Below are 19,521 nucleotides of genomic sequence, written 5' to 3' on the forward strand. Positions count from 1 at the left end.
AATGGCGCGATCTCCGCTCACCGCAACCTCCGCCTCCTGGGTTCAGGCAATTCTCCTGCCTCAGCCTCCCGAGTAGCTGGGATTACAGGCATGTGCCACCATGCCCAGCTAATTTTTTGTATTTTTAGTAGAGACGGGGTTTCACTATGTTGACCGGGATGGTCTCGATCTCTCGACCTCGTGATCCACCCGCCTCGGCCTCCCAAAGTGCTGGGATTACAGGCTTGAGCCACCGCGCCCGGCCGACGAAGGCTTGTTTTGAGTCAGTTCATAAATACAGAAATATTCCATAGGTGATACCCGGTATTCTGGTACACATTTTTCCCCTAGTATAGGTAGGAAACTATTTTTTTCTATTTTCCCCTAGTGTAGGTAGAAAAACTAAACAACTTTCAAACTCGACCTATAACTTTTTCTGGCTTATTGCATCTGAAAAAAAGATTATGAGACAAAACACAAAGAAAGACAAACATCATAAAATAACTTTTATACAGGATTAGTAGATCTGTTTACATATAAAAAACAGGACCTCATTACAGTTAGATTTCACATAAATTACACATTTGACTTTTAAAAACTACTATGCAACTTCATTTAAAGTCCCTTTTAAAAATTTCATTTTGAAGGCACAGTGCATGACATAAACCAAAGACTGAAGCACTTGAGATGAATGGGTGTTGGGCACTTCATATAAACAGCTGTAGATTGCTCTAGAACTGGGAGTATCACTAGAAAAATTGGAGAGGCGAAAGCTGATATTTAATCTGAGCATAAAAAAATACCATTACGTCATACCTCCAGAAAATCTGTAGCATAGCCGCATAGAAGGAAGGTAGTACACTCATGTTATGCCATTTATAAAAATCATAACCATACATATATTTACATAATTTATATCCAACTGCCTCAAAATGGTAACCTACTTTCAAATTTCATAATGTGTTCTCTCAAATCAAAATCAATCAGGACAATATTCTGATAATCAAGTGGTATAATTAATGAATTATTGCTAAAAATAGGATAAATGGGTATTGGGAGAGATTTCTTCATGAACTAGAAATCCAAGTTCAGTTGACATTAACCAAAGACTCCAATCATCACTCCAAAGTTTTAGTTAAAACAAATCAGAAACCTAAAGAGTTATTTAAAAAGTTGCTATGGAAAATCACTGAACATCAATTATAGTGGAATTTTTAGCAATAACAATAAAGCAAAAATATAGGGGAAATGCTGGATTATCACTGTTAAAACAATTCCACAAGAAAACCATAACGTAGGGCACCATTACAGCATTCACTACAAGAAGCTTTTTGTAAAGCAGGGACAAAGCCCGGCACAAGTGCATTTCTGGCAACAACAAGATAAAACTATTTTTAATGTTGAGAATAAATGGAAATGGAGGAGCAGGTCATGGTTACTGAGTAACCTGGTGTTAGCTCAGAAACACAATAAGCTCAGACATAAACACTACCTTTTATTTATTTGTCAACTCATAATTAATTTTAAATTCAATAGTCATTAATTCAGCAAATCCCATTCAAGTAAAAGTTACCAAAGATTAAGCAATCAATCACACTGGGCCAAATATACAATATGTTTCCTTTATGGAAGATGACAAAGTCCCATAGCAAATCCCTTCAATGAGCATTGCAAGCATTCCTCAACTGTATAGGGTCCCACTCACTACCCAAATGTTCAGCAAAATGCATCAGAACCAAAGGGTTTTTCTTTCTGAAATGCCTTGGGCACATCTTACTGAACTACATAATCAATACAAGTACATGTACACAGGTAGACACTTTGAACATTACCTACTCAAATCACTTTGCTTTTATTAAGGAGCAGGGAAGGAAGAAGGCTTACAAACTGATCACCAGGACAAAACCCATGCCTTGTGAGTAAAGAAAGGCACAACTTAGATTTGCGCAAAGTTCTTAATACTATGATACTTACTTGCCTCCATAACTCCAAGTAAATGAGAAGTCTCTCAGAGAAACACTGAAGAAATGCATTCCCCGTCCCATATGGCTTCAGTGAATGCCGTAAGCAGTTAATATGTTCTAATATTAGATTAGATCCACAAATAAAAGACAGGGCAGGGCTGAGAATATAGTCTTAGTAGTCAGGGATCCTATACATTCACGCTTCTAGGTAACACAAGCTGGGAAAGTCTTGTTTTCCAGCTAACTGCGTTATTTAAAAGTTCACTGAAGATCAAGATTTATCACAGAATTTGGTTTTTCTTTCAGGAAATTTTACTAAAATAACTATTCGTATGTTCATTTCTTTAAAAATTTTACACATGCTTAAAAGGCATGGCCTCGAGCCACTGAGATGTACAGTTAAAGACATATTTGATCCAAGAAAGAAGTAAATGTAAAAGGTATCCTCTAGTGAAGACCAATGATAACAAAGCAAAGCCTGTCACATTAACTTTGCTTCATTTGCTGTAATGTCCCAAGCAGGGCCAGCCACTTTTAGGCCCCTTGTTGGTTTCCTGACTGTACTTTAAAAAATAAAGCTGAAAAAGAGCAATATACCACCATCCTTAAAGAAAACATAGAGATTATTAGAAGAAATTAATCATGTATATTCATTAACTATTAGCATCCCATAAGCTCTGTTCCATGTATGAGGTGGCAGAATTGACAGCTGCTAATACCAGAATGGCTTAACCTTGAACCACTGATTTATCACAGATACTTATTAACAAATATCATGACCTCATTATTCTTGCTAAACAGTATCTTTTTTTATAAAGCCACTTTGAATGCATTCCTCACAAAACCTGATTGAATGACCTAGGTAGGTAGTAAACCACTCCACATGAAGGCTTTGGGATAACTGATACATTAATGGATATAGAATACAATTTGAGAAGATGAGAGCAAGTTTTTTGATCCCCTGATTTAGTATAAGTTCAGCAGCAACTTGGTCATTAAAACATTCAAAGGTATTAAACCGTTAGATCATTGGTAAGATGCATACTTACAAAAAGCATCATTTCCATTGCATGGTAAGACAGACATAATAGAATGCAAATCTTTCAGGTCTTTGCCTGATTGGCAGTGAAGATGACACTTTCACACCACAGTGTTTTATCACTCAGCAGTCATAGTTTACATTTTTTTTCAATGGAGGGAGCTATGCTTAAAAGCTTTTGACTGAACTTTTAGCAATATTGGTTGATCAAAAAGAGACTGTCAAATGAAACAATAGGACAAAGAACCAAATTACTCCCAGAGGCCTATGTGAACAAGACCGGCCAAGCGATTTCAATAATAGTATGCTATTGCAGGGTATAGGCTTGGGCTGGAGCATGAAGTATAGATATTTTGTGTTCAAATACAGGTTAAGAATGTGCAAGTAGGTCTCTTCTACATTTCTAGATATTTTTAGTAGAATTCAGATCTTGTAGATGGCTGGGTCATCTTAAAACCATGTGTGCAACCTAGAAAAAGGTTCCAATTTAGGCAATATTAAAGAATCAGGCATTCCTAGAATAAGCTAGTGCTTCACAGATAAAAAGCAGCAGCACCTGTGGGTTTTTACCAAGTTAAAAGATAGGCAACATGAATTTTAGCTTTTGCTAGATCTATCTCTCAGCTTCACTGAAGTGGACTTTTAGATTTTTCACAACAAAGTCAGTAAGCTCTCCCTTAAAATGGGCTATCCAGAAGTTTGCTAAACCTTAAAAGAGAGGTAGTGAAATCCTGCTTACAGCATAGTCTAGCAGTTCCGATCTAGCCTTGGAACAGGTAGAAAGCTAAATGGAGAAGCCCATTTATTCATTTCCTACTGTTATATGTGTTTAAAAATCAATTCAACCTCCATTAAACCTGAATAAGAGAAACTCCAGCTATTTAACAACTAGAGAAAAGTACTCCTCAGTAGGTTGAAAAAACCTTGAGTTTTTAAAGCTTTATGTCGATTCTGACTGCTGTCCTTGCCTTAAAGTTTCTGGATTCTTTTGGGCATTTAAAACAAAGAAAAATACTAAAGCCACTAGTTAACACCTGATGTGCAAAATACAACATCCCTTAGTTGGCTTTATGCCATTATTACATCTTAAATTAAAAAGAAAAACAAAGTGGCTGTTCCATCTCTGCTGCATAAATAGAAATCAGATTTTGTTTTTTAAGGTTAAGAGTACTTTAAGGAAGGGAAGTTCAAAACTGCCAGTGAAATTCGCAGAGAATACAAATTTAGCAATTTAACTTCCCAAAGCTCTTTGAAGAAGCAAGAGAGTCTCTCTTCTTAATGGAGTGTTCGCCCAAGAGGAACTCTAATTTTCCTTGGTACTTATGCTAGGAAATATGCAAAATGTGTTTTTCAGTGTTTGCTAGAATATAACGTTTCCTCTTCAGTGTCTGTTTCATCCTGGAACTCATGGCTTAGGAGGGACTTCTTGGAGCCAGTTGACATCATACGAATTTCATCTTCATACTCATCATGATGCTGCCTGAGCCGATGAAAGCCATCCTTGTGTCTATTAGACTTGATTGAGCAGATGCACCAAATAATGCAAGCTGTTAGGATCAATGCCGACATAGTAGCACCTGACAAACAAAAACCATCATGTGGGTGATATTATACTATAAGGATACAAACAAGCAGCTGCTTACAATGGAACTTTTAACAATATACCCCTCATTTATTTTATTTCTATTTCATGCACTTAAGAACAACCTTTTATTATTATAGAAGTAGTACATGTACAATATACAAAATTTTAAAATGCAGATAAGCAAAACGAACAAAAGCCAAAACCAAAAAACCTCCTATCTTTACATTTCCATTACCCAGAGATCATTTTTAATTACCAGATGTTTTGTGTGTGTGTGATCCTCCCACCTTAGCCTCCTGAGTAGTACCACAGGTGCACACCACCACACCTGACTAATTTTTTCTATTTTTCGTAGAGATGGGGTTTCATCATGTTGCCCAGGCTAGTCTAGAACTCTTGACCTCAAGTGATCCGCCTACCTCAGCCTCCCAAAGTGCTGGGATTACAAGCAGGAGCCATCATGCCTGGCCCCAGATCTTTCTTTATGCATGTACATGTAAATTATACTGTGTCTACTGTTCTGCAACCTGGTTTTTATGACTTCTATTATAATTTCCAAGTAAATTTTCATTTCATCCAAATCTCCTCATTTATTTTAAATTTGTATATAAGATTACCAAAATAAAAGTGTTAGAAACTAAAAATAATAAAATAATAAAAATTAAGTTCACAATAGCTAATGGGTGGCAGAGCCAGATTTAAACCATGGCTGAATTCTAGCTCCTGTGTTTTTAACCAGTAAGTTATTCACACATTTATCTGAGACAAGCTAAGAACTCTTTAAACACATCACACGGGATCTATGACTGGGCCATGCTTCCAATACACTACTTTCTCTCTACTAAGGGGCTCTCTCACAGGCACCCTATAATAAAACTTCTGCCTCACCCAAGTTGCACTTAGAAATAAACTAAGGCGGGAGCCGCGGTGGCTCTGGCCAGTTATCCTGCCGTTTGAGGAGGAGAGGCTATGCATTCAAGGCCAACCTGGGCAAAATTAAGAACCTCTCATTCATTAAAAAAAAAAGAAATAAACTAAGGCTCTTTGTATCAAATAGATACAGTATGGCAGAGTATTCATTTTACCCCATATTTTTTCTAGCTAACCTTTCAGTAATCCAAGCAATGACATGAATGAGCTCCAGTGAAAACAAACATTTCCTCTTTCCTCTTTTCTGATCTTGAAAAATCAGAACTAATATAAGTCAAAGTCCTAGGAACTTATGACTTTAATATAAAGCAAATCATCCATTCATTCAACAACTCTTCGTTAAGTTCCACTGTGTGCTAACCATCGTTCTGGGCTCTGAGGATGCAGGCAGATTTCTTACTCTCTCAGAACTTATGTTTTAGTGGGAGAGATTGAATTTAGACAAATAAATAAACAAATATATGATATAATGTTAGCTAGTGACAAGTGCTATAATGGAAAAAAACAGGGTAGAGAGAGTGACAGGGGTAGCCAGGGTGATTAGGCAAGGCCTCTCTGTGGAGGTGACATTTGAGTATAGACCTGAAGAAAGAGAGGGGCAAGCCATGAAAACATGTGGGAGAACAGAGGTCCAGGAAAATCACATTTAGATAAGAAGATATTAGAAGACAAGTGATTAGTTTCAGGATTATGGAAGTGATCCACTCTCGGATTGAAATGTCAAGATTGTTTTTAACTTTTACTACTAAAAATCAAGATGTCTTTACCTGATACAGTTACCACAAGCTCCCTTGGCAAACCAAATATCCGGTTATCTGTGTCAAAGACTATCACCACAGAACTAGCTGCATCATGATGCACAAAGACCTAGAAGGGGAAAGTGTAAGAATCATGACAAAATCTGCTTAAGGTGTACTGTATCCCTGCTACATTCTTAGGGCCCATATAGCAAACTAAGGAGATGATGCATTGCCATCTGAAGTATACAAAATGCTAGAAAATTTTCCCTTTTTGTTGACAAGGGGTATAAGGATAACAAGATATAATAATCAATAAGCAGTCATACTGTTAATTTTTTTATTCCCCTCAAGATTTCTTTCTTTTTTCTTTTTTTTTTTTTTTTTAGACGGAGTTTCGCTCTTGTTACCCAGGCTGGAGTGCAATGGCGTGATCTTGGCTCACCGCAACCTCTGCCTCCTGGGTTCAGGCAATTCTGCCTCAGCCTCCTGAGCAGCTGGGATTACAGGCACGTGCCACCATGCCCAGCTAATTTTTTGTATTTTTTTTAGTAGAGACGGGGTTTCACCATGTTGACCAGGATGGCCTCGATCTCTTGACCTCGTGATCCACCCACCTCGGCCTCCCAAAGTGCTGGGATTACAGGCGTGAGCCACTGCACCCGGCTCCCCTCAAGATTTCTAACAAGAGTTTCAAAATAAAATAGAAGTATTATTAAGAATAACAAATTTACATGATGGTACTCAATTTGAGTTTCTTACCTGTGAATGTTGTTGCTGGTACCCATCGGCGATGGCATTGATGTTATGGACACCTGGCGCTAAGAGTACATGGAAATAACCTCCTTCTTTTGTGTGTACCTTTATTCCTTCATTAAGTACAATGACTGCTTTAGAGATTGGCTTTCCAGTCTTATCTTTAACAAATCCATGAACTCCCTTGTGAACCTGAAAAAAATGTTTAAAATATAAATCTACATTGTTATAATGCCAGATATTCTAAAGGCATAGCCCGAGGCATGACCAAATCAACCAAGCAACCAACCAACCAATCAAACAAACAAAATCAAACAAAAACCACACACAAACAAACACAAAACTCTGTATGGCCTGCTTATTCTCTTCCCTTCCCATGGACTCTGACCTTGTTTGCCATTGATTCAATGTCCAGGGTCACAGAGCTGGATATAAAAAAGAACTCTGACATGTCACAGCCTAAAGCATTAGAACTCAATCTTCTAATGCCTTGAATGATTTCCTTCCCACCATGGTATACTGACTCCAGTAACTCTCTAATATTCAAATTAAAGAACCTGCAGCATCTTGCAAGGTCAAATTACCTAAATTATAGCAGATTCCAGATATGTGAATAAATAGCATCTATTTAGGAAACATAAAATGATCAAAACTCTTCTTTCTATATAAATTTAAAATAAATAATATAAATTTTTGGTAAAAGACAATGGTTTGATAAAGGTTTTCACTGAACATATTCCTGGGAGTTTGCCCCTAGTTAAAAGGAAAAGACTCACCTCCACTAACATACTAAGAAGAGATCTCTTATTGTCTGCCCACAAGGAAGGAAGTTGTGCAGCACTAGGAAAGTAGCAGCAGCTTGTGTATACTGTGATTTCTGGACAATGGCCATAAGTGACGCTATAATCCTAGAATAAAAAGTTCAAAATCAAATGTGGGAAAATTAATAAGTAAAGGAAAGAATGAGGCTCTGTAATACAACAAATAGAATAAATGAAATAAAAAGAAAACCTAGGTGATGTAAACAAAGAATCTGTAAAGCATTTTATGACAAATATAAATAAACCTCTCTGTATTATAATCAGTCACAAACTCTATGAGCACCCTTGAGGACAGGGGCTATGTTGAATTCACTTTCCTATCTTCAGTGCTTCCCACAGTGCCTGGTAGTGCCAGGTAGATGGGGTTTATTCAGGTTTGCTGAAGAAATGAATGAATGAGTACATGCATAAGAGGGTCAGCTTCTCTTTAAACCCAGAAATGTCACAGTTGTTCTTGGAACTCTGGAGAGAATGATCATTAGCCTTCTGATACCCTCAACCTGGACCCCTGCTGGTAACAATATCCACTCCCTGCAAATACAGTATTTTTCAAGGCACAGGAACTGCCTGTGCAGACAGGTTTAAAAACCCAACTTACTACCTTTTCCCCAAATCTCTTCTTTTTCCTCCGTTAATGGTGTTAACTCATTTACTCACGTAGCCATGAAACCTCTTATCTTTGACTTCTCGATCTCACTATCATCCATAATTTGCTGACTCTTGTTAATTCTACCTCTATAGAACCTCTAAAATGTCATCTTTGACTCTACTCTCCTTGCCACTAGCATAATCTAGGCCCTCATTACTTTTTGTCTAGACAATTCCAAACCAGTCTCCCTGTACCAGTCTCTCCTTCCTCCAAACTATCTTAACTAATTATTTAGAGATTAGTTTTCCCATAGCATAGCTCAGATCATGCCAATATTGTTATTCCTGCTCAAAACTTCATAGCTTCCCATTTTTAAAACAAAACATTCAAAACAACAAGCACTCTTTCCATTCTTAACCTGCAGCTCTGCATTACACCCCATATTCTAACTAAATTAGACTGTAGCTAGGTACTGCTGCTTCTTTCTGGAATGTTCTGCGTCAGCATCTCTGCACCCTAAATGCTATCTCCTCTACAGAGAAAAGGCTGTGTCTCTGACTAGATATAATGTTTTGTGTCTTTAATTTCTCATGGCTTGTTGAGAGTTGCTCTCTTCTAGATCAAATCATGTAACACAGTTAATTCATACAATAGGCCAGACAATATATTTTATTTATCACTAATACAGCAAAGTGCCTCCCAGTAGTAAGTTCTTAGCAAATAAAGGAGGGAAAACAGGCAGAAATGGGAATGAAGTCAATTTTCTAGTTGCACATGTGAGTAAAATGATCAGCCAACCACCCATCTGCTAACAACTCCTACCTCATTTGAAGTGGATGGACAATGCTGTCAGAAATTAAAGAAGACCTAAATAAATGGAAAGGAGGACAATATTGTAGAGATGTCAATACTATGCTAAGTGACCTAGTTTCAACACAATCCCTAACAAAATTCCAACATGACTTTTCTCAGAAAAAGAAAAGCCAGTGCTCAAATGCAAACGGAATGACAAAGGGCCCTGAATAGCCAAAACCATCTTTAAAAACAATAAAGCTGGAGGATTCACATGTTTCAATTTTACAACTTACTACAACCAAACTACATTAATCAAAACAGTGATACTGGCATAAAGGCAAACATATAGACAAATGGATAGAATTGAGAGTCCAGAAATAAATCCACACATCTAAGGTAAACTCATTTTTGACAAGGGTACCAAAACCATTCAATGGGGAAAGAATAGTCTGTCAACAATAGTGCTGGGACAACTGAATTTCTACACACAAACAAATGAAGTTGAACTCCTACTTTATACCACACCAAAATAAACTGTATCAATGACTGAAATATGACAGCTAGATCCATTAAACTCTTTTTTTTTTTAGACAGGTCTCACTCTGTCACCCAGAATGGAATGCAGTGGCGAGATCTTGGCTCAACACAACCTCCCCTTCCCAGGCTCAAGCGATTCTCCTGTCTCAGCCTCCAGAGTAGCTGGGATTACAGGTACACACCACTACAGCCTGGTTAACATTGTTTTTTTAGTAGAGACAGGGTTTCACCATGTTGGCCAGGCTGGTCTTCAACTCCTGATCTCAAATGATCCACCCACATGGGCCTCCCAAAGTGCTGGGATTACAGGCCTGAGCAACTGCACCCAACCTATAAAACTCTTCAAAGAAAACACAGAGATAGGCAGCAGGGAGCAGGGAAGGGGAGACGGTGGGGCCACACACCCTGCCCCTCCCACTCACTCCCTATCTGCCCTCAAAAAAAAAGAAAACCTCAGGAAAAATCTTCAGGACCTTGGATTTGGCAACAGATCCTTAGATAGGGTAACAACTGCAAAAGCAACAACAACAAAAACAGATACATTGGATTTCATCAAAATTAAAAACATTGGATATCAAAGGACACAATCAAGAAATTTAAAAAGTAACCTACAAACTAGGAGAAAATGCTTGCAAATCATGTATCTGATAAGAAATTCATATCCAGAATTGTTTTTTGTTTTTCTTTGGAGACAGAATTTTGCTCTTGTTGCCCAGGCTGGAGTGCAATGGTGTGATCTCAGCTCACTGACACCTCTGCCTCCCAGGTTCAAGTGAGTCTCCTGCCTCAGCCTCCCAAGTAACTGGGATTACAAGTGCCCGCTACCACACCCAACTAATTTTTTTGTATTTTTAGTAGAGATGGGGCTTCACCATGTTGGCCAGGCTGATCTCTAACTCCTGGCCTCAGGTGATCCGCCCACCTCGGCCTCCCAAAGGGCTGAAATTACAGGTGTGAGCCACCACGCCCGGTCTTTTATATTAATATGTAAAGAACTTCAGCCTAGGCAACAGAGGGAGACTCAGTCTCTACAAAGACTTAAACATAATTAGTCCAGCATGGTAGTACGTGCCGGCGGTCTTGGGCTACTCAGGAGGCTGAGGTGAGGGGATTGCTTGGGCCTCGGAAGTTGAGGCTGCAATAAACTGTAAAGGAGCCATAGCCATCGCATGCCAGCCTGAGCGAAAAATTGAGACTGTTTAAAAAAAAAAAAACCAACAGAAAATAAGCGTTGGTGAGGAGAGGATATGGAAAAATTAGAACCCTCAAACATTGCTGGAAAGGAATATAAAGTGATGCAGCTGCTGTGAAAAACAGTTTGGTAGTTTCTCAAAAAGTGAAGAAGAATTACAATATAACCAGGCCTAGGTATCCACCCCAAAGAAGTAATAAATACTTGTAACATCAATGATACTTGCAATATTAATGTTCATGGCAGCATCATTTGCAATAGCCCAAAGGTAGAAATCCAAGTGTCCACCAACACATGAATTAACAACATGTGGTAAAATATAGGGTATTATTCAGCCATAAAAAGGAATGAAGTAATGATACATGCTCTAAAATGGATGAATCCTAAAAACATTATGCTAAGTGAAAGGATAAATATTACATGATTCTACTTATGTGAAACATCTACAATAGACAAATTCATAGAGACAGAAAGTAGACAGAGGTTCCAGGAGCCATGGAAGAAGGGAATAGGGAGTTACTCTTAGTGGGTATAGAGTTTCTGTCTGGGGCAAATAAAGTTTAGGAAATAGATATGGTTTTGGGGGTACAACATTTAATTAATGTCACTAAACTGTACAATTAACAATGGTTAACATGACCAAAAAAAGTACTGTCAGGTAAGGGCTAAACATGTCAAGAAAGCCACGAGGCAGATGCCATTCACTTGACAATATCAGAAAAGTCATCTATTCTTGCACTCAATGGCTGGTATTCATAAACTCCATTTTTTTTTTTTTTTTTTTTTTTTTTTGAGACGGAGTATCACTCTGTTGCCCAGGCAGGAGTGCAGTAGTGTGACCTTGGCTTGGCTCACTGCAACCTCCGACTCCTGGGTTCAAGCAATTCTCCTGCCTCAGCTTCCCAAGTAGCTGAGATTACAGGTGTCTGCCACCATGCCCAGCTAATTTTTGTATTTTTTAGTAGAAACGAGGTTTCACCATGCTGGCCAGGCTGGTCTCGAACTCCCAACTTCAGATAATCTGCCTCCCTTGGCTTCCCAAAGCGCTGGGCTTATAGCCACAAGACATCACGCCCAACATGTTCTAGAAAGCATACCTTCATGCTGCCCAGGTGACTATGCCATTCTGCTCCACGCATTACTCCTCCTGGAATATTCTCATCTATAAAAGCATTGAGAGATGTGGAATCAAGAAGACCATGAGGTGAACTCTCTTCCCCACAAAAGCAACAATAACAACAGCAATAAGAAAAAGTATGGAAAACACCTACCTGATTTATTTGGGCAACTGGGTTGACCCATGTGCATGGATGGATGATTATTTGCATAAAGAGATGCCAAATGCTTCAGAGTCTCTTTATTTTCTACTACAGGAAGAAAAATTTAGAAGTCAATGGAGAAATCCAAACAATTTTTTGCCCCAAGTTAATCTTCATGGATACAAGTCATCTTTTAATCCTAATAAATTTTGCATTACACTTAAATATACTGTTATTATAATTAACCCTAAAGGGTTTTGTTTAGCCCAAGATTATCACACTAAGAAGACACATATCCTCCTTACTTTAAAAGGTACTAATGGTGAGTTTACATAACAGACTATCACGCTGAAATACTAACTTGTTTTGGTATGTCTTATTGTATTTTGGGACACCGTAGCCTAATAACAATATTTTTTGTAAGGTGCACTGAAAACCAACCAAACTATACTGTGACTCCACAGAGATTAAACAGGCAACTGTTTAACTCACCATAAGGTGCAACCACTTAGTCAAAGTGTAAAGCAGTGGAAGCCAAATCTGTACTGTTAGTATTTGGTTACATAGGAGTTTCATGAGGCAGAAACCATGTCATTCTCATTTTTATATTCTCAGTATTTACAGACATACTAATTGCTCAATAATTATTGAGCCCAGGGTCTCCATGCTTGTGGACTAAATGGAATAGATGGAACAAGATGGTTAGACTCAATAAAGCTGGGCTGCCATTAGATCTGAGCTCTCTTCTCCAAGTAACTGAATTGCTAATGTATGTACCATCTTCTTTGGTTGGTAATTTGCTCACAGAGTGTGCTCAAATGCTCACCATTTACAAAAACGTGAAGGGACATTACTTAATTCTAATTTGCTACCTAAGCTTAAATAGTATATATACGACATGACCTTCTACATACCTGTCTGTACTGGCTTGTCATAAGGGTATGTGACCAGCACAGAGCCACCGTCTAAGGCAACAGAAAGACTAAAGTCCTGTTTTTGAATCAAATTTTCAATGATGGCTTTAGTCTCAGGTTGGGAGGCATTATCTGAAAAATAGAAAAGTCAAATATAAAATATCAAATTTTAAATCTTAATATGAGTAAGAAAGTATTCTCTACTTGATTACAATCAAAATGGTAACTTTAAAAATGTATAGATAAATATTTTTCCATAATCTACTATCTTGAGCAAGAAAGATACATTACAGAAGGTAGGTTAGTCTGAGTTTTATTATATACTTCTGGATGCGTATATACCAATGACGCTAAGCAACTTAAAGAAAAATCTTATTGGAAAAACCAAAAAGGATGCACATATCCTACTTTACAAAATAATTTAGGGAATATATAAATAACCTACCTGATAGGTTATTTATATATGAATCTCAACTTGAATTGTATCAACAATTCAATCTCAACTTGAGTTGTATCTCCCAGAATTCCCAGGTGTTGTGAGATGGACCCAGTAGGGGGTAAAAGAATCATGGGGACGAGTCTTTTCCATGCTATTCTTGTGATAGTAAGTCTCACAAGACCTGATGGGTTTATGAGGGGTTTCCACTTTTGCTTCCTTCTCATTCTCTCTTGCCACTGCCATGTAAGAAGTGCCTTTCATCCTCCGCTATGATTGTGAAACCTCCCCAGCTATGTGGAACTTTAAGTCCAATTAAACCTCCTTTCTTCCCAGTCTTAGATATGTCTTTATCAGCAGTGTAAAAACAGACTAATACTGTAATTTGGTACCAATAGAGTGCGGCATTGCTGAAAAGATACCCAAAAATGCAGAAGCAACTTTGGAGTTGGGCAACAGGCAGAGGCTGGAACAGTTTGTTAGAATCAGAAGAAGGCAGGAAAATGTTGGAAAGTTTGGAAATTCCTAGCGACTTGTTGAATGGCTTTGACAAAAATGCTGATAGTGATATGACCAGTAAGGTCCAGACTGAGGTGGTTTCAGATGGAGACAATGAACTTGTTGGGAACTGGAGCCAAGGGGACTCTTGTTATGTTTTTGCAAAGAAACTGGAAGTTTTGCCTCTGCCCTAGAGATTCTTGGAACTTTGAACTTGAGAGAGATGATGAGGGTACTTGGTGGAAGAAATTTCTAAGCAGCAAAGCATTCAAGATGTGACTTGGTTGCTGTTAAAGGCATTCAGTTTTACAAGGGAAGCAGAGCATAAAAGTTTGGAAAATCTGCAGCCTGACTATGCAATAGAAAACAAAAATCCATTTTCTGGGGAGATACTCAAGCCAGCTGCAGAAATTTGCCTCAGTAGCAAGGAGGCTAACGTAATCTCCAAGACCATGGGGAAAAGGTTTCCAGGCTATGTCAGAGACCTTTTGGGCAGCCCCTACTATCAAAGGTGTGGAGGCCCAGGAGGAAAAAGTGGTTTCATGAGTCGAGCCCAGAGTCCCTGTGCTGTGGGCAGTCTAGGGACTTGATGCCCTGCATCCCAGCCACTCCAGCTGGGACTAAAAGGGGGCCAAGGTACAGCTTGGGGCTGTTGCTTCAGCAGGTGGAACCCCCAAGACCTGGCAGCTTCCATGTGGTGTTGAGACTGTGGGTGCACAGAAGTCAAGAATTGACACTGGGGAACCTCCACCTAGATTTCAGAAGATGTACTGAAATGCCTGGACACCCCCAGGCAAAAGTTTGCTGCAGGGCTGGGACCCTCATAGAGAACCTCTGCTAGGGTAGTACCGAAGGGAAATGTGGGATCAGAGCCCCCAAACAGAGTCCCTACTGGGGTATCACCTAGTGGAGCTGTGAGAAGAGGGCCACTGTCCTCCAGACCCCAGAGTGGTAGATCCACCGACAGCTTGCACCGTGCCCCTGGAAAAGCCACAGACACTCAACGCCAGCCCATGAAAGCAGCTGGGAGAAAGCCTGTGCCCTGTAAAGCCACAGGGCAGAGCTGCCCAAGACCATGGAAACCTACTTCTTGTATCAGCATGACCCAGATGTAAGACACGGAGTCAAAGGAAGAAATTTTGAAACTTTAAGATTTGACAACCCTGCTGGATTTCAAACTTGCATGGGGCCTGTAGCCCCTTTGTTTTGGCCAATTTCTCCCATTTGGAATGGCTGTATTTACCCAATGCCTGTACCTCCATTTTACCTAGGAAGTAACTAACTTGCTTTTGATTTTACAGGCTCATAGACAGAAGGGACTTGTATTAGATGAGATGCTGGACTGTGGACTTTTGAGTTAATGCTGAAATGAATCAAGACTTTAGGGGACTGTTAGGAAGGCATAATTGGTTTTGAAATGTGAAGACATGAGATTTGGGAGGGGCCAGTGGCAGAATGATATGGTTTGGCTGTGTCCCCACCCAAATCTAAACTTGAAACTTATCTCCCAGAATTTCTACTTGTGGGAGGGACCCAGTAGGAGGTAATTGAATCATGAGGGCCAGTCTTTCCCATATTACTCTCGTGATAGTGAATAAGTCTTATGAGATCTGATTGGTTTATCAGGGGTTTCTGCTTTTACTTCCTTCTCATTCTCCCTTGCTGCTGCGATGTAAGAAATGCCTTTTGCCTTCTGCCATGATTGTGAAACCTCCCCAGCCATGTAGAGCTGTAAGTCAAATTAAAACTTGTTTTCTTCCCAGTCTCAGGTATGTCTTTATCAGCAGTGTGGAAACAGACAAATACACTATCATTGGAAGAAAATGATAGTTTCAGAAAGCAGGGTATTCTCTGCAGCATTGTTTACAAAAACAAAAAATCAGAAATAAAGTAAATATCTATCAGTAGAAAATGGATGAATAAATTAGAGTACTGTCAGAGATTAATGGCATTATCTTTTTTAATAGATGCCATTAAAAAAGAATGTTGGGCCTGGCACAGTGGCTCATGCCTGTAATCCCAGCACTTTGGGAGGCTGAGGTGGGTGGATCAGCTGAGATGGCCAACATGGTGAAATTCCATCTCTATTAAAAACACAAAAATTAGCCAGGCATGGTGGTGGGTGCCTGTAATCCCAGCAACTCAGGAGGCTGAGGCAGGAGAATTGCTTGAACCCAAGAGGTGGAGGTGAGCCAAGATTGTGCCACTGCACTCCAGCCTGGGCAACAGAGTAAGACTCTGTCTCAAAAAAAAAAAAAAAAAAAAAAAAAAAAGGAGTGTTAGGTTAGAGATCTATAAGTACTGAAATTGAAAGGTGTTAATGATACATATTCAATGAAAAAGGTTACAGAATAATCCACACAGTTGGTGATCTCATTTAAGTAAATAAGAAACAGGGCCCTCTAAATCAATATGTGTGTGTGTGTATACACATAAATGGGAGAGGAGAGAGAATACACATCTCTTCACAACTAATGAAGAAACATCCCAATATTACTGATTGAATTTCTATGAAAAACTTTAATTATATTTGCAAATAATAAAGGAGAAAAATTTAAAAAGCTTTCTGCATGTCTGTATTCATTTATACCTTACATTCACAACCCAGACAAGAAAGCACTCCATTACTCACTGACATAGGATCAACCAATTACTCCATTGCTCACTGACAAAATAGGATCAACCAATCTTCTAGAAAACAGAAAATTATCTCCAAAGTACTTTAATGGCCTAAAAATTAGTCTTACTTGTGAAGTCTGTATCCAAATCTTTGCCACGAGCATTTGTTTGTCCTATTTTTGAAGTACAGTCTTTTTCTTGTGCTCTCTCTCGCCCATCTGGATTTAGTGAAGGGACAATCACAATCCTAGTCCTTTCAACCAACTAAAGCAGAACCAGAAATTAATGAGTTACTAGCTGTATGTAGAATCAACAGGTACCCTCCCATGCTGCAAATGGAAAGTCTACTGTTTATTCTACACACAGTTAATTTAAAAGGAAGAATGAAAATAAATGAATTAAAAATAAAATTTCCTTTTGCTTCAAATTAAAAATAAGCAAAAAACTACTGTACAGCTAATGCTCCCAGAGACCTCCCAGTGACTTAGAAAATGGATCAGAAACCACTAACTGCAGGCCAAATCCAGTTGCTGCCTGCTATTACATATAAAGTTTTATTGACACATAAGCATGCCTATTCATTCATATATGATTGCTTTTGTGCTCTAATGACAGAGTTGACTAAGTTTCCAACACAGAGTATCTGTCCCACAAAGGAAGGTGATAAAAATAATTTTTGATCAGTGTGATTTAAGTTCATGTCACCTAATTACACAGGTCCCTTCTGATCTGAATCATGACATCAATTCTTTCCAAAATTGTTTTGGCAAGGCAGAGCTGCTCTGGGCTTCGGAGTAGACACAACTGGGTTTAAATTCTAGTTTTACCAGTTTCTAGCTGTGTGACTGCCTCAGTTTCTACATTTATAAAGTGGAGATAATCAGTATCACAGGGTGGAGGATATAATGAGGTATATAAAGTACGTGGTATACTACTGGCACATAGTATGTGTTCAATAAATACCAGTTCTTTTTCTCTTTCCTAAGTCCACTATGGACAGAGCCAATTAGTGAGTGTTTTAGAAGGCTGCACTCTTTCCTTCCCTTCTCTGAGGCAACCTACATTGCTTAATCATACATGACCAAGCGTCTGGGTCAAAGTTTTGTTTTGTTTTTGAGATAAGGTCTGTTACCCAGCCCGGAATGCGGTGGTGCAATCACAGCTCACTGCAGCCTTGACCTACTAGGTTCAAGTGATCCTTCCACTTTAGCCTCCCAAGTAGCTAGGATTACAGGTCTGCACCACAATGCCCAGCTAATTTTTAAAATTTTTGTAGAGACAGGATATCACTCTGTTGCTCAGGCTGGTCTCAAACACCTCTTCAGTCCCATGAATTGCTGTGATTACAAGCATGAGCCATCACACCCTAGTCAAAGTTCTTTCTGTAGTTACGGATGGCTAAAGTAGACAATACCATATTGTTTTTTCTAAAATCTCTTAGCAACCAAGACGTCCAATAATTTTTTATGTATTTCATGAAAAGGAAAACTATATTGAAAAACTAGTCTTTCACTAGATTTTTCAATATAGTGTCCTAATTATAAGTAACTTAGAATGGAAGTCCCTCAAGTTAGAATGTAAAGGACTAGCCTGGTACCATGGCCCAAGAACTGGCCGGGCACCATGGCCCATACATGTAATCCCAGCACTTTCAGAGGCCAAAGCAGGTGGATTACAACAGGTCAGGAGTTTGAGACCAGCATGGCCAACATGGCAAAACCCCGTCTCTACTAAAAATATTAAAAAATTAGCTGGCTGTGGTGGTGGGCACTTGTAGTCCCAGCTATTCAGGAGGCTGAGGTGGGAGAACCACTTGAATCCAGGAGGCGGAGGCTGCAGTGAGCTGATCCCAGGAGGCAGAGGTTGCAGTGATCGTGCCACTGCACTCAAGTCTGGATGACAGAGCAAGACTCCGTCTCTAAAACAAAACAAAACAAAAAGTAAAGAATGGTGAATAAAGACTGGAAGGGTAGCATGGCTATTAAATGAAGGAGTAGGAAATTGAATGTAAATTTTTAGTATTCTTTCCTGTGTGCCTCTTAAGATATACAAGGAAATATAATAGAAAGACACTATTAACAAAGAGTATACACTACAAAGATGGTTCCTTTTTGAAGAGTAAAGTTCATAACATACTACAAGTAACTTGACAAAATCTAGCAAGAAATTAAAAACTTTAAAAATGGTGGCCTAATACTAATGTTGAGTTTTTTTCCTTTTAAAGCGTGTCAACCCTGTCTATTCTCTTACTTGGGTAACAGCTGGGTTCTTTTTGTAGTTCAGGCAGAGAAATTCTGCCAGAGCCAAAAGCAGTTCAGTTCCAACTGGAGCATTTCCATGGATACCAGCAACAAAACGAATCTTTGGTTCTTCAGGCTCAGATACATTTGGCTTATTGGAGATTTCAAGAGACCAAATGTGACGATATTCAGCGCTCTGTCCCAAACTTTCAAAAACAAGAAACAAAAAATCAGCAAGTAATCAAGTACTATGTTAATGTTGACTTACGGACTTTAAAAATAGAAACGAAAATAAAACACAAGAAGTTTTTAAAGAGTGAATCACTGTATCAGAAAACCTTAAGAAAATTAGTTTCCCTTGACCAAAGAACGTCAAATAGAAGATATTATCAGATTTAGAAAAGATAATTTAGTTTAGCATCCTCCCAAATGCAGTCGTTCTCACACAATCACCATAATATTTGCCTTATCTTCTTTTTTTTTTTTTGAGACGGAGTTTCGCTCTCGTTACCCAGGCTGGAGTGCAATGGCGCGATCTCGGCTCACCGCAACCTCTGCCTCCTGGGCTCAGGCAATTCTCCTGCCTCAGACTCCTAAGTAGCTGGGATTACAGGCACGCGCCACCACGCCC

At 38.9% G+C, this 19,521-nt stretch overlaps 1 protein-coding gene across 2 annotated transcripts in view; it reads right to left on the reverse strand.

Annotated features, from left to right (window-relative positions):
* Positions 1–470: 470 nt before the first annotated feature.
* The window catches only part of CPD (carboxypeptidase D), a 72,061-nt gene continuing 53,010 nt past the window's right edge, over positions 471–19,521 (reverse strand). The window contains exons 13-21 of one of the 2 annotated variants that reach the window (XM_039476223.2): positions 18,901–19,096; positions 16,779–16,914; positions 13,098–13,229; positions 12,196–12,288; positions 12,022–12,086; positions 7,767–7,898; positions 6,997–7,182; positions 6,265–6,364; positions 471–4,559 (exon numbers count right to left, since the gene is read on the reverse strand). In XM_039476223.2, the coding sequence (XP_039332157.1) occupies positions 4,333–4,559; positions 6,265–6,364; positions 6,997–7,182; positions 7,767–7,898; positions 12,022–12,086; positions 12,196–12,288; positions 13,098–13,229; positions 16,779–16,914; positions 18,901–19,096 (1,267 nt within the window). In that variant the 3' untranslated portion in view covers positions 471–4,332. Of the gene's footprint in view, positions 4,560–6,264; positions 6,365–6,996; positions 7,183–7,766; positions 7,899–12,021; positions 12,087–12,195; positions 12,292–13,097; positions 13,230–16,778; positions 16,915–18,900; positions 19,097–19,521 lie in introns of both variants that reach the window. The other variant, XM_039476222.2, reaches the window with a different exon arrangement.

The sequence above is a fragment of the Saimiri boliviensis genome, chromosome 17 (assembly GCF_048565385.1).
Source record: "Saimiri boliviensis isolate mSaiBol1 chromosome 17, mSaiBol1.pri, whole genome shotgun sequence".
NCBI lineage: Eukaryota > Metazoa > Chordata > Mammalia > Primates > Cebidae > Saimiri > Saimiri boliviensis.